Raw genomic sequence first — 15,000 nt, 5'->3', positions numbered from 1 at the left:
CCATATCCTCGCCCCAACAGATTCCAGACCATTCCCTCGCCCCACCAGATTCCAGACCATTCCCTCGCCCCACCAGATTCCAAACCATTCCCTCGCCCCACCAGATTCCAGACCATTCCCTCGCCCCACCAGATTCCAAACCATTCCCTCGCCCCACCAGATTCCAAACCATTCCCTCCCCCACCAGATTCCAAACCTTTTCCTCGCCCCAACAGATTCCAGACCATTCCCTCGCCCCACCAGATTCCAGACCATTCCCTCGCCCCACCAAATTCCAAACCATTTCCTCGCCCCACCAGATTCCAAACCATTCCCTCGCCCCACCAGATTCCAAACCATTCCCTCGCCCCACCAGATTCCAGACAAATCCATCGCCCCAACAGATTCCAGACCCTTCCCTCGCCCCACCAGATTCCAAACCATTCCCTCGCCCCACCAGATTCCAAACCATTCCCTCGCCCCACCAGATTCCAAACCATTTCCTCGCCCCAACAGATTCCAGACCATTCCCTCGCCCCACCAGATTCCAAACCATTCCCTCACCCCACCAGATTCCAGACCATTCCCTCGCCCCACCAGATTCCAAACCATTCCCTCGCCCCAACAGATTCCAAACCATTCCCTCGCCCCAACAGATTCCAGACCATTCCCTCGCCCCAACAGATTCCAAACCATTCCCTCGCCCCACCAGATTCCAGACCATTCCCTCGCCCCACCAGATTCCAGACAAATCCATCGACCCAACAGATTCCAGACCATTCCCTCGCCCCACCAGATTCCAGACCATTCCCTCGCCCCACCAGATTCCAGACCATTCCCTCGCCCCACCAGATTCCAGACCATTCCCTCGCCCCAACAGATTCCAGACAAATCCATCGCACCAACAGATTCCAAACCATTCCCTCGCCCCAACAGATTCCAGACCATTCCCTCGCCCCACCAGATTCCAGACCATTCCCTCGCCCCACCAGATTCCAGACAAATCCATCGCCCCAACAGATTCCAGACCATTCCCTCACCCCACCAGATTCCAGACCATTCCCTCGCCCCACCAGATTTTTATTTAAAAGTTGCATTCTATATTTGCACAACACATCTTTTGTTAGTGACTCACTACTAACATTTTGACAGAAATCTATCTCCATACTTGAGGCTTTGTACAGATCTCAGGTAAGTAATATGGCAGAAACAACTACCTTTCTGCTACTTTGGTTGAGGTTTTAGTAATATGACAGAGTAAGTGTTACCTTACTGCTAACTTACAGTGAGGGAAAAAAGTATTTGATCCCCTGCTGATTTTGTACGTTTGCCCACTGACAAAGAAATGATCAGTCTATAATTTGAATGGTAGGTTTATTTGAACAGTGAGAGACAGAATAACAACAAAAAAATCCAGAAAAATGCATGTCAAAAATGTTATAAATTGATTTGCATTTTAAAGAGGGAAATGAGTATTTGACCCCCTCTCAATCAGAAAGATTTCTGGCTCCCAGGTGTCTTTTATACAGGTAACGAGCTGAGATTAGGAGCACACTCTTAAAGGGAGTGCTCCTACTCTCAGCTTGTTACCTGTATAAAAGACACCTGTCCACAGAAGCAATCAATCAATCAGATTCCAAACTCTCCACCATGGCCAAGACCAAAGAGCTCTCTAAGGATGTCAGGGACAAGATTGTAGACCTACACAAGGCTGGAATGGGCTACAAGACCATCGCCAAGCAGCTTGGTGAGAAGGTGACAACAGTTGGTGAGATTATTCGCAAATGGAAGAAACACAAAAGAACTGTCAATCTCCCTCGGCCTGGGACTCCATGCAAGATCTCACCTTGTGGAGTTGCAATGATCATGAGAACGGTGAGGAATCAGCCCAGAACTACACAGGAGGATCTTGTCAATGATCTCAAGGCAGCTGGGACCATAGTCACCAAGAAAACAATTGGTAACACACTACGCCGTGAAGGACTGAAATCCTGCAGCGCCCCAAGGTCCCCCTGCTCAAGAAAGCACATATACATGCCCGTCTGAAGTTTGCCAATGAACATCTGAATGATTCAGAGGACAACTGGGTGAAAGTGTTGTGGTCAGATGAGACCAAAATGGAGCTCTTTGGCATCAACTCAACTCGCCGTGTTTGGAGGAGGAGGAATGCTGCCTATGACCCCAAGAACACCATCCCCACCGTCAAACATGGAGGTGGAAACATTATGCTTTGGGGGTGTTTTTCTGCTAAGGGGACAGGACAACTTCACCGCATCAAAGGGACGATGGACGGGGCCATGTACCGTCAAATCGTGGGTGAGAACCTCCTTCCCTCAGCCAGGGCATTGAAAATGGGTCGTGGATGGGTATTCCAGCATGACAATGACCCAAAACACACGGCCAAGGCAACAAAGGAGTGGCTCAAGAAGAAGCACATTAAGGTCCTGGAGTGGCCTAGCCAGTCTCCAGACCTTAATCCCATAGAAAATCTGTGGAGGGAGCTGAAGGTTCGAGTTGCCAAATGTCAGCCTCGAAACCTTAATGACTTGGAGAAGATCTGCAAAGAGGAGTGGGACAAAATCCCTCCTGAGATGTGTGCAAACCTGGTGGCCAACTACAAGAAACGTCTGACCTCTGTGATTGCCAACAAGGGTTTTGCCACCAAGTACTGAGTCATGTTTTGCAGAGGGGTCAAATACTTATTTCCCTCATTAAAATGCAAATCAATTTATAACATTTTTAACATGCATTTTTCTGGATTATTTTGTTGTTATTCTGTCTCAAATAAACCTACCATTAAAATTATAGACTGATCATTTCTTTGTCAGTGGGCAAACGTACAGAATCAGCAGGGGATCAAACACTTTTTTCCCTCACTGTAGTCCAGAGCCATGCCACAGTGTGGTTACTATAGTAACTATATCTGTCACTCACCTGCCCCGGATGGGCATTAAAGTCCTTCTTCAACATGCGCAGCTCGATGACGTCACAGGGATGCCTGACGACAGCAACTATGGTGACGGGGGAGTTGCTCCGAATGTAACGATATAGCCTCTCAGCACAGTAGAGACACAGAGGACCAGACACCCACAGCCAGGTCTACACGCACACACACACACGCACACACGCACACACACGCACACACACACACATACACACACACACGCACATACACACACACACACGCACATGCGCACACACACGCACACACGCGCACACACACACGGGCGCGAGCACACACGCACACACGCACACACACACACACACTAATTACTCCCAGCCAGAGAGAGGCAAGTACAGAGATTTGATTTTATGAGACAACATTGGCGCTTAACAAGCATGTGCACACAGAGGCCTTCACCCCTCCCCTACCTCCCATCCTCTCCTACACCCCCTATCACACCTCCTCACCTCCATCCTCCCCTACACCCTATCACACCTCCATCCTCCCCTACACCCCATCACTCCACCTCACCCCCCATCCTCCCCTACACCCCATCACTCCACCTCACCTCCCATCCTCCCCTACACCCCATCACTCCACCTCACCTCCATCCTCCCCTACACCCCATCACCTCACCTCCATCCTCCCCTACACCCCATCACACCTCCATCCTCCCCTACACCCCATCACTCCACCTCACCCCCCATCCTCCCCTTCACCCCATCACTCCACCTCACCTCCCATCCTCCCCTACACCCCATCACTCCACCTCACCTCCATCCTCCCCTACACCCCATCACACCTCCATCCTCCCCTACACCCCATCACACCTCCATCCTCCCCTATACCCCATCACTCCACCTCACCCCCCATCCTCCCCTACACCCCATCACTCCACCTCACCTCCCATCCTCCCCTACACCCCATCACTCCACCTCACCTCCATCCTCCCCTACACCCCATCACTCCACCTCACCTCCATCCTCCCCTACACCCCATCACTCCACCTCACCCCCCATCCTCCCCTACACCCCATCACTCCACCTCACCCCCCATCCTCCCCATCCTCCCCTACACCCCATCACTCCACCTCACCTCCCATCCTCCTCTACACCACATCACTCCACCTCACCTCCATCCTCCCCTATACTCCTATCACTCCACCTCACCCCCACCCCCCCCCCCCCTCACTCCACCTCACCCCCCCCCCCCCCCCGACCCCCCCACATTACACACACCTCGGGTGAGTTGGGTTGGAACCGAGCCTCCTCTCTGCAGCTCCATACATCTCCTTCAGCCTGTCCTGACTCCTCCTCTGTCTTGTCCGGGTTAGTCTGATTGGCTCTGAGGCAGCCAGGGGGGTGGGCCTCAAAGTTGGTCTGGTACTTCAGAGCACCACTAAAGGATGACAAAGAGTGAGAAAAGATGATGATGATAAAGAAGAAGAACACAACATTCCGGCTCTGAAGATTCTAAAAGTCCACAGGTGCATGTGTGTGGGTGTGTGTTAACCTGGGGCAGTAGAGTTGAGTAACAAAGTGAATGTGTCAGTGTGTTACTACGACTGTAATGGCACCCTGGTGGCTGAGCGGACCTGATGGGGACAGCTCAACGTCAGCTCAACGTCAGCTCAACGTCAGCTCAACGTCAGCTCAACGTCAGCTCAACGTCAGCTCTGTCAGCTCTGTCAGCTCAACGTCAGCTCTGTCAGCTCAACGTCAGCTCAACGTCAGCTCTGTCAGCTCAACGTCAGCTCTGTCAGCTCAACGTCAGCTCAACGTCAGCTCTGTCAGCTCAACGTCAGCTCTGTCAGCTCAACGTCAGCTCTGTCAGCTCAACATCAGCTCTGTCAGCTCAACGTCAGCTCAACGTCAGCTCTGTCAGCTCAACGTCAGCTCTGTCAGCTCAACGTCAGCTCTGTCAGCTCAACGTCAGCTCTGTCAGCTCAACGTCAGCTCTGTCAGCTCAACGTCAGCTCTGTCAGCTCAACGTCAGCTCAACGTCAGCTCTGTCAGCTCAACGTCAGCTCTGTCAGCTCAACGTCAGCTCTGTCAGCTCAACGTCAGCTCAACGTCAGCTCAACGTCAGCTCTGTCAGCTCAACGTCAGCTCTGTCAGCTCAACGTCAGCTCAACGTCAGCTCTGTCAGCTCTGTCAGCTCAACGTCAGCTCTGTCAGCTCAACGTCAGCTCTGTCAGCTCAACGTCAGCTCTGTTAGCTCAACGTCAGCTCTGTCAGCTCAACGTCAGCTCTGTCAGCTCAACGTCAGCTCTGTCAGCTCAACGTCAGCTCTGTCAGCTGTCAGCTCAACGTCAGCTCAACGTCAGCTCTGTCAGCTCAACGTCAGCTCTGTCAGCTCAACGTCAGCTCTGTCAGCTCAACGTCAGCTCTGTCAGCTCAACGTCAGCTCTGTCAGCTCAACGTCAGCTCAACGTCAGCTCTGTCTGCTCAACGTCAGCTCTGTCAGCTCAACGTCAGCTCAACGTCAGCTCTGTCAGCTCAACGTCAGCTCTGTCAGCTCAACGTCAGCTCTGTCAGCTCAACGTCAGCTCTGTCAGCTCAACGTCAGCTCTGTCAGCTCAACGTCATCTCTGTCAGCTCTGTCAGCTCAACGTCAGCTCTGTCAGCTCTGTCAGCTCAACGTCAGCTCTGTCAGCTCTGTCAGCTCAACGTCAGCTCTGTCAGCTCAATGTCACCTCTGTCAGCTCAACGTCAGCTCAACGTCAGCTCTGTCTGGACTGATGCACTAGTATGACAGTAATGCCATTAAAATGCATTCTATACCTCTCTGTATCCAACACTATGAAAACCTACTGATAGTACTACTCTGTCATGACTAACCCCTTAATCAAGGTGTCCTCGTGCTTCCCAGCCGAAACAGTTCGGAAAAGCTTGGCACACCTGTATTTGGGGATTTTCTCCCATTCTTCTCTGCAGATCCTCTCAAGCTCTGTCAGGTGGGATGGGGAGCGTCGCTGCACAGCTATTTTCAGGTCTATCCAGAGATGTTGGATCGGGTTCAAGTCCGGCTGGGTCACTAAAGGACATTCAGAGACTTGTCCCTAAGCCACTCCTGCATTGTCTTGGCTGTGTGCTTCGGGTCGTTATCCTGTTGGAAGGTGAACCTTCACCCCAGTATGAGATGCTGAGCACTCTGGAGCAGGTTTTCATCAAGGATCTCGCTGTACTTTGCTCCGTTCATCTTTCCCTCGATCCTGACTAGTCTCCCAGTCCCTGCAGCTGAAAGAGAGTCTCTGCTTCACTGTAGGGACCGTGGCAGGTTTCCTTCAGACGTGATGCTTGGCATTCAGGCCAAAGAGTTCAATCTTGGTTCGATCAGACCAAAGAATCTGGTTTCTCATTGTCAGAGTCCTTTAGGTGCCTTTTGGCAAACTCCAAGTGGGCTTTCATGTGCCTTTTACTGAGGAGTGGCTTCCGTCTGGCCACTCTACCATAAAGGCCTGATTGGCAGAGTGCTGCAGAGATGGTTGTCCTTCTGGAAGGTTCTCCCATCTCCACAACGGAACACTGGACCGCTATCAGAGTGACCATCGGGTTCTTGGGCACCTCCCTGACGAAGGCCCTTCTCCCCCGACTGCTCAGTTTGTCCGGGAGGCCAGCTCTAGGAAGAGTCTTGGGGGTTCCAAACTTCTTCCATTTAAGAATGATGGAGGCCACTGTGTTCTTGGGGAACTTTAATGCTGAATAATTTTTGGGGTATCCTTCTCCAGATCTGTGCCTCGACACAATCCTGTCTCTGAGCTCTACGGACAATTCCTTCAACCTCATGGCTTGTTTTTTGCTCTGACATCCACTGTCAACTGTGGGACCTTATATAGGACAGGTGTGTGCCTTTCCAAATCATGTCCAACCAATTGAATTTACCACAGGAGGACTCCAATCAAGTTGTAGAAACATTTAAAGGATGATCACAATGGAAACAGGAGCTCAATTTCAAGTCTAAATTTCGAATCTCATAGCAAAGGGTCTGAATACCTATGTAAATAAGGTATATCTGTTTTTTATTTTTAATACATTTGCAAAAATATCGGGGAAAATTTGTTTTGTTCTTTGTCATTATGGGGTATTGTGATGTCATTATGGGGTATTGTGATGTCATTATGGGGTATTGTGATGTCATTATGGGGTATTGTGTGTAGTTTGATGAGATGTTTTATCTATTTCATCCATTGTAGAATAAGGCTGTAACGTAACAAAATGTGGAAAAAGTCAAGGAGTCTGAATACTTTCCGAATGCATTGTAGATCTTAGTGTATACTGGCTACGGTGTCTCAAGATGGACAAACATAACTTTTGAAGCATTTTCGTTATATTTCAAGCGAAGGACTTTTAAAGGAGTATGCGAGCACACTTGTTTGGTTCGGCTAGCCGAGTTTGGCTAGGCGCCAGCCGAACTGAAGCATGCTGACACCTTTAATCAGACACACACACACACACACACACACACACACACACACACACACACACACACACACACACACACACACACACACAGTCCCCATACCAAAGGCGATAAGTTAACTTACCCGACCACATGCACAATCAGTATGATGTAGAACACTATGAAGAGGTTGTGGGTGTACCAGAATATCTCATAGTTGGACACCCTGAAACACAGAGGACATTCCACAAACATAATGATATCATGAATCATCAGATTACTGTAAAGTCTCATTAACATCACCACATATTTTCATACATCAGATTACCACAAGGTCCACAACGGCATATTTTCACATTTTCTGCAGAAAAACTATTTTAGGGAGTGCTGTGGAATGACAGGAAGATACGAGTGTTGGAGAAAAGCAGACAAAGGAAGAGAAATGATCCAGGAGAAGAGCGAGAGAAAGAGAGAGGTCAGAGCATAACTTAAGACATGAAGAGCCACGCCTTTTCATTTACAGGGTCTCTTAAACCAGTGGAGGGCAGGACAGTGTGTGTGTGTGTGTGTGTGTGTGTGTGTGTGTGTGTGTGTGTGTGTGTGTGTGTGTGTGTGTGTGTGTGTGTGTGTGTGTGTGTGTGTGTGTGTGTGTGTGTGTGTGTGTGTGTGTGTGTGTGTGTGTGTGTGTGCGTGTGTGATTACAGACAACTTCCCCCAATAAACACAACTTACACCAAACAACAGTTGAAACGCAGTCACCCTCCAAGAACGCTCTGAACACCCATGACCCATGACCCATGACCCATGACCCATGACCCATGACACCCATGACCACACCCTTTGAACATCAGTGTCTCCCTAAAATACTGGGACTCACACCCACACCCTCTATACACACACACCCACACCCTCTATACACACACACACACACACACACACACACACACACACACACACACACACACACACACACACACACACACACACACACACACACACACACACACACACACACACACACACACACGCTGACCTAAGGCCTAAGTGGAACTGCCTCTGATCCTGCATTAAATTACAACAGGCAAGGCAGAAGACACCACAATCAGGACCCAGTCTAAATCAAAGCACAGGACCTCTCCTTGCCGCCCCCTGTGACCTCAGTTATGACATAGGTTTGGCCACGCTGGTAGTTGGTCCCTTTATCCTGGCCATCTAAGACTGACAGACACACATTTAAGAACTTTAGCAGATGCTCTTGTCCAGGGTAACTTAAGAGTTTTACCTGATGCAGTAGGAAGAGGCAGTGAACATCAGGAAGAGGATGAGGACCAATAGGATACCAGTGATCCCCGGGACTAAACCACATCCACCAATCAGAGAACAGAGAGACAAGAGTTATAACATTATTAACCAATCAGAGAACAAAGTGACAGATTCATAACAAAGAGACAGATTCATAACATTACTAAACATTCAGTGAACAAAGAGACAGTCATAACATAATTAACCAATCAGAGAACAAAGAGACAGATTCATAACATGAATAACCAATCACAGAACAGAGAGAGTCATAAAATGATTAACCAATCAGAGAACAGAGACAAAACTGTGATGACATCATTATTTGTTGTGTTAGATAGTTGAGTAAGGGAATAGGGAAGGTTTTCAGACTGGACTAGACTACCAGGAAGGGAATAGAGAAAGTTTTCAGACTGGACTACACTACCAGGAAGGGAATAGGGCAGGTTTTCAGACTGGACTAGACTACCAGGAAGGGAATAGAGAACGTTTTCAGACTGGACTACATTACCAGGAAGGGAATAGGGAAGGTTTTCAGACTGGAATAGACTATCAGGAAGAGGTTAGGGTAAGTTTTCAGACTGGACTACACTACCAGGAAGGGAATAGGGCAGGTTTTCAGACTGGACTAGACTACCAGGAAGAGGCTAAGGAAGGTTTTCAGTCTGGACTACACTACCAGGAAGGGAATAGAGAACGTTTTCAGACTGGACTACATTACCAGGAAGGGAATAGGGAAGGTTTTCAGACTGGAATAGACTATCAGGAAGAGGCTAAGGAAGGTTTTCAGTCTGGACTACACTACCAGGAAGGGAAAAGGGAAGGTTTTCAGACTGGACTAGACTACCAGGAAGGGAATAGAGAACGTTTTCAGACTGGACTACATTACCAGGAAGGGAATAGGGAAGGTTTTCAGACTGGAATAGACTATCAGGAAGAGGCTAAGGAAGGTTTTCAGTCTGGACTACACTACCAGGAAGGGAAAAGGGAAGGTTTTCAGACTGGACTAGACTACCAGGAAGGGAATAGGGAAGGTTTTCAGACTGGAATAGACTATCAGGAAGAGGTTAGGGTAAGTTTTCAGACTGGACTACATTACCAGGAAGGGAATAGGGCAGGTTTTCAGACTGGAATAGACTATCAGGAAGGAAAAGGGAAGGTTTTCAGACTGGACTACATTACCAGGAAGGGAATAGGGCAGGTTTTCAGACTGGACTAGACTACCAGGAAGGGAATAGGGTAAGTTTTCAGACTGGACTAGACTACCAGGAAGGGAATAGGGAAGGTTTTCAGACTGGACTACACTACCAGGAAGGGGATAGGGAAGGTTTTCAGACTGGACTACACTACCAGGAAGGGGATAGGGAAGGTTTTCAGACTGGACTACACTACCAGGAAGGGGATAGGGAAGGTTTTCAGACTGGACTAGACTACCAGGAAGAGGCTAAGGAAGGTTTTCAGACTGGACTAGACTACCAGGAAGAGGCTAAGGAAGGTTTTCAGACTAGACTACCCGGAAGTGAGCTAGACAATGTGTGATTATTTTGGGCCGTTTTGAAGGTAACATTTTACTTGGATAGTCCATCTGTAGATGGTCTACAGACTGTAGACTGTAGGATTTATTTCAGATTTGATTTCTTTCATCACATTCCCAGTGTGTCAGAAGTTTACATACACTCAACTAGTGTTTGGGGTAGCCTTCCACAAGCTTCCCACAATAAGTTGGGTGGATTGTAGCCCATTCCTCCTGACAGAGCGGATGTAACTGAGTCAGGTTTGTAGGCCTCCTTGCTCGCACACGCTTTTTCAGTTCTGCCCACAAATGTTCTACAGGATTGAGGTCAGGGCTTTGTGATGGCCACTCCAATACCTTGACTTTGTTGTCCTTAAGCCATTTTGCCACAACTTTGGAAGTATGCTTGGGGTCATTGTCCATTTGGAAGACCCATTTGCGACCAAGCTTTAACTTCCTGACTGATGTCTTGAGATGCTGCTTCTATATATCCACATCATTTTCCCTTCCTCATGATGCCATCTATTTTGTGACGTGCACCAGTCCCTCCTGCAGCAAAGCACCCCCACAACATGATGCTGCCACCCCCGTGCTTCACGGTTGGGATGGTGTTCTTCGGCTTGCAAGCCTCACCCTTTTTCCTCCAAACATACAATGGTAATTATGACCAAATAGTTATATTTTTGTTTCATCAGACCAGAGGACATTTCTACAAAAAGCATGTTCTTTGTCCCCATGTGCAGTTGCAAACCGTAGTCTGGCTTTTTTATGGCGGTTTTGGAGCAGTGTCTTCTTCCTTGCTGAGCGGCCTTTCAGGTTATGTCAATATAGGACTCGTTTTACTGTGGATATAGATACTTTGTACCTGTTTCCTCCAGCATATTCACAAGGTCCTTTGCTGTTGTTCTGGGATTGATTTGCACTTTTTGCACCAAAGTACGTTCATCTCTAGGAGACAGAATTGGTCTCCTTCCTGAGCGGTATGATGGCTGCGTGGTCCCATGGTGTTTATACTTGCGTACTATTGTTTGTACAGATGAACGTGGTACCTTCAGGCATTTGGAAATTGCTCCCAAGGATGAACTAGACTTGTGGAGGTCTACAATTTTCTTTCTGAGGTCATGGCTGATTTCTTTTGATTTTCCCATGATGTCAAGCAAAGAGGCACTGAGGTTGAAGGTAGGCCTTGAAATACATCCACAGGTACACCTCCAATTGACTCAAATGATGTAACGGCTCTCGTTGGTGGTAGAAAGAGTGGACCAAGGCGCAGCGTGGTAAGCGTACATCGTCTTTTTATTGATGACACCAAAACAAAATAATAATGACAAAAAAAACGAAAGCGAACAGTTCTGTCAGTCACAGACACTAAACAGAAAACAAGATCCCACAAAACCCAAAAGGAAAATGACAACTTATATATGATCCCCAATCAGAGACAACGATAGACAGCTGCCTCTGATTGGGAACCACACTCGGCCAAAAACAAAGAAATAGAAAACATAGACTTTCCCACCCGAGTCACACCCTGACCTAACCAAACATAGAGAATAATAAGGATCTCTAAGGTCAGGGCGTGACAAATGATGTCAATTAGCCCGTCAGAAGCTTCTAAAGCCATGAAATCATTTTCTGGAATTTTCCAAGCTGTTTAAAGGCACAGTCAACTTAATATATGTAAACTTCTGACCCACTGGAATTGTGATACAGTGAATTATAAGTGAAATAATCTGTCTGTAAACAATTGATGGAAAAATTACTTGTGTCATGCACAAAGTAAATGTCCTAACCGACTTGCCAAAACTATATTTTGTTGACAAGAAATGTGTGGAGTGGTTGAAAAATGAGTTTGAATGACTCCAACCTAAGTGTATGTAAACTTCCAACTTCAACTGTATATTCTTGTGCTTGGCTGAGCAGAGCTGTTTTCAAGAAAGCTGTCAAGGAAGGGAGATTGTGTTTATACTGGACCTTCTGCCTCCACCTACCGTCAACCAGTCATGCCAATACGGAGCTATACGGAGCGATACGGAGCGATACGGAGCGATACGGAGCTATACGGAGCTATACGGAGCATTACGGAGCTATACGGAGCGATACGAGCTATACGGAGCTATACGGCGCTATACGGAGCTATACGGCGCTCTACACGCTATACGGAGCGATACGGAGCTATACGGAGCCCTCCGCATTGTTGAAAGATTTGGGCAACGCACGGCGATGCAGTACGGAGCTCAATTTGGCCTCTGCATGCCTCTGGAGGCTCCGCAATTGTGTCACACCCTCCATATGGAGCCTCCGACCACATTTTTGGCTCTAGCATAAATTGGCTTTAAATGTAACCTTTACCCTAACCCTGATTCTAAACCTAGCCCTAACCATAACCATAACGTTAGCAAGCAGAGCATCTACACATGGAAAATCCAGACTATCCAAATAAAGTGTGACCTTTTTGCGTGTGTGTGTGTGTATATGTGTGTGTGTGTATGTGTGTGTGTGTGTGTGTGTGTGTGTGTGTGTGTGTGTGTGTGTGTGTGTGTGTGTGTGTGTGTGTGTGTGTGTGTGTGTGTGTGTGTGTGTGTGTGTGTGTGTGTGTGTGTGTGTGTGTGTGTGTGTGTGTGTGTGTGTCTAGTACTGTCAGAAAGACAGAGTTCCCCCTCTCTTCTTGGCATAGTGCCACCCTAATCTCAAACACATTCATCAGTTTATGGTTACCATGGAAACACATATGGAACCAAGACCATAATGCTGTACACGCCCCTCGGCTAGGCAACCCACCTGTGAAACAGTACAGTTTATTATAGGGGAACCCCGGCAGACTCACCTGTAGTCAGAATGATGAGTCTGGGGTCCTGGGGAAGAAAACCGCAAGTTAACACAGGTTGTGTGTGAGTGTGTGTGTGTGAGTGTGCACATCTTACCTCTCCCCTGTAGCGAGCAACGTTGAGAGAAGGGAACTCTTCTGAGTACCTGACGCTGAAGTTGACCACGTTGACCAGATGAGCTGATACGTGCACAACTGGGCGACACATCACAACAGTGGTTTACAACAGAGCAAAACTCACTCTCATACACACATCTCTTTCTCTATTCAGCATACTCAACAATAGCAATGGGGGGGGGAAATCGATACAGTCACATATCGCAATATTATTTTGGACGATATTATATAGAAACTTTGACTTCAAGTATTGATTTGTAGCAATATGTTTGTTTTTTGTTTTTGCTAGGTAGCGTTAGCTTGTTCTCCATCTTCTTTTTAAATAGTGAGCCAACATGTTTTCAGTCTTTCCATGACTGATCAAAACTGTCATACTCTCTCTGCAGAAGATATATACCCTTAACCCTTTAACCTAACTCCTAACCTAACTCCTAAACTTAACCCTTTAACCTAACTCCTAACCTTAACTCCTAACCTAACCCCTAACCTAAACTCCTAACCTAACTCCTAACCTAACTCCTAACCTTAACTCCTAACCTAACTCCTAACCTAACTCCTAACCTAACTCCTAACCTAACTCCTAACCTTAACTCTTAATCTATCTTTTAACTTAACTCCTAGGCTAACGCCTAGCCTAACTCCTAACCTTACACTGCCTGGCCTAACCCCTGGCCTAAATCACTAACCTGACGCTCAATCCCTAACCTAACTCCTAACCTAGCTCCTAACCTGGGACTCCCAACCTAACGGCCTAGTTGTGACTACTAGCCTTGAATCTCGAACCTAAGGTCTGTAGCCTTGACGCCTAACCTAGCACTTAGACGCAGTGCATTCATAACCAAACTCCTAACCTTAACTTCTAACCTAACCCCTAGCCTAACTTCGTAACCTTAACTCCTAGCCTAACCCCTAACCTAAACTCCGAAGCTAACTCCTAACCTTAACTCCTAACCTTAATCCCTAACCACTAGCTAACGTTTTTTAATCTATTTTTTATTTAACTAGGCAAGTCAGTTTCCTATTTACAATGACGGGCCTACCCCAGCCAAACATTAACGACTCTCTCCCAATCACGGCCAGTTGTGATACAGCATGGAATTGAACCAGGGTCTGTAGTGACGCCTCTAGCACTTAGATGCAGTGCCTTAGACTGCTGCGCCACTCGGGAGCCCAAATGTTAGTGTTAGCCACAAAGCCACCACGATAACGTTAGACAAATTGGAATTTGTAACATATCATACGTACGTATTGCAAATTCGTAACATACTATATGAATTGAAATTCGGAATATATGTACGAATTGCAATCCGTAACATGCAATACGAATTGTAATTCATAACATATCATTCAAAATGGATGATGGACCCACAAATGAATACATACCATACGAAATGTAACATATAATACTACACTGAACATACATATAACACAACAGGGAAAGTGTTGGTCCCATGTTTCATGAGCTGAAATAAAAGATCCCGGACATTTTCCATACACACAAAAAAACGAATTTCTCTCAATTTTGTTGCATATCAATATTGTGGTGTATCAAGAAGCTGACTAAACAGCATGATCATTACACAGGTGCATCTTGTTCTGGGCCAAATAAAAGCCCACTAAAATGTGCAGTTACGTCACACAACACAATGTCACAGATGTCTCAAGTTTTGAGGGAGTGTGCAACTGGCATGCTGACTGTAGGAATGACCACCAGAGCTGTTGCCAGAGAATTGAATGTTCATTTCTCTACCATAAACCGCCTCCAACGTTGTATTAGAGAATGTGTCACTATGTGAGACCAGTACAAATGACAAGGTATGCATTCACTACTTTAAGTCGCTCTGGATAAGAGCATCTGCTAAACTGTAAATCCATAGATTAGAGCATAATACACTTACTTCAATTGACTGATTTGAAACTGTT

The 15,000-nt window shown here is 47.1% G+C and overlaps 1 protein-coding gene across 6 annotated transcripts in view; it reads right to left on the bottom strand.

The window, feature by feature from the left end:
- Positions 1-15,000, bottom strand: part of LOC139548254 (NADPH oxidase 4) — a 42,835-nt gene that overhangs the window by 17,767 nt on the left and 10,068 nt on the right. For 3 of the 6 annotated variants that reach the window (XR_011669681.1, XM_071357802.1, XM_071357804.1), the window contains 5 exons: positions 12,961-13,155; positions 8,607-8,679; positions 7,470-7,550; positions 4,162-4,321; positions 2,914-3,078 (listed from right to left, as the gene is read on the bottom strand). Coding sequence is in view for 5 of the 6 variants with exons in the window: in XM_071357802.1 (XP_071213903.1) it covers positions 2,914-3,078; positions 4,162-4,321; positions 7,470-7,550; positions 8,607-8,679; positions 12,961-13,155 (674 nt within the window). In the remaining variant the exon portion in view is untranslated. Of the gene's footprint in view, positions 1-2,913; positions 3,079-4,161; positions 4,322-7,469; positions 7,551-8,606; positions 8,680-12,960; positions 13,627-14,029 lie in introns of all 6 variants that reach the window. The other 3 variants (XM_071357803.1, XM_071357806.1, XM_071357805.1) reach the window with 2 other exon arrangements.

The sequence above is a fragment of the Salvelinus alpinus genome, chromosome 21, assembly GCF_045679555.1.
Source record: "Salvelinus alpinus chromosome 21, SLU_Salpinus.1, whole genome shotgun sequence".
Classification (NCBI taxonomy): Eukaryota; Metazoa; Chordata; class Actinopteri; order Salmoniformes; family Salmonidae; genus Salvelinus; species Salvelinus alpinus.
The sequence above is the reverse complement of the archived record's forward strand: the minus strand, read 5'-3'. Positions and strand labels throughout refer to the sequence as shown.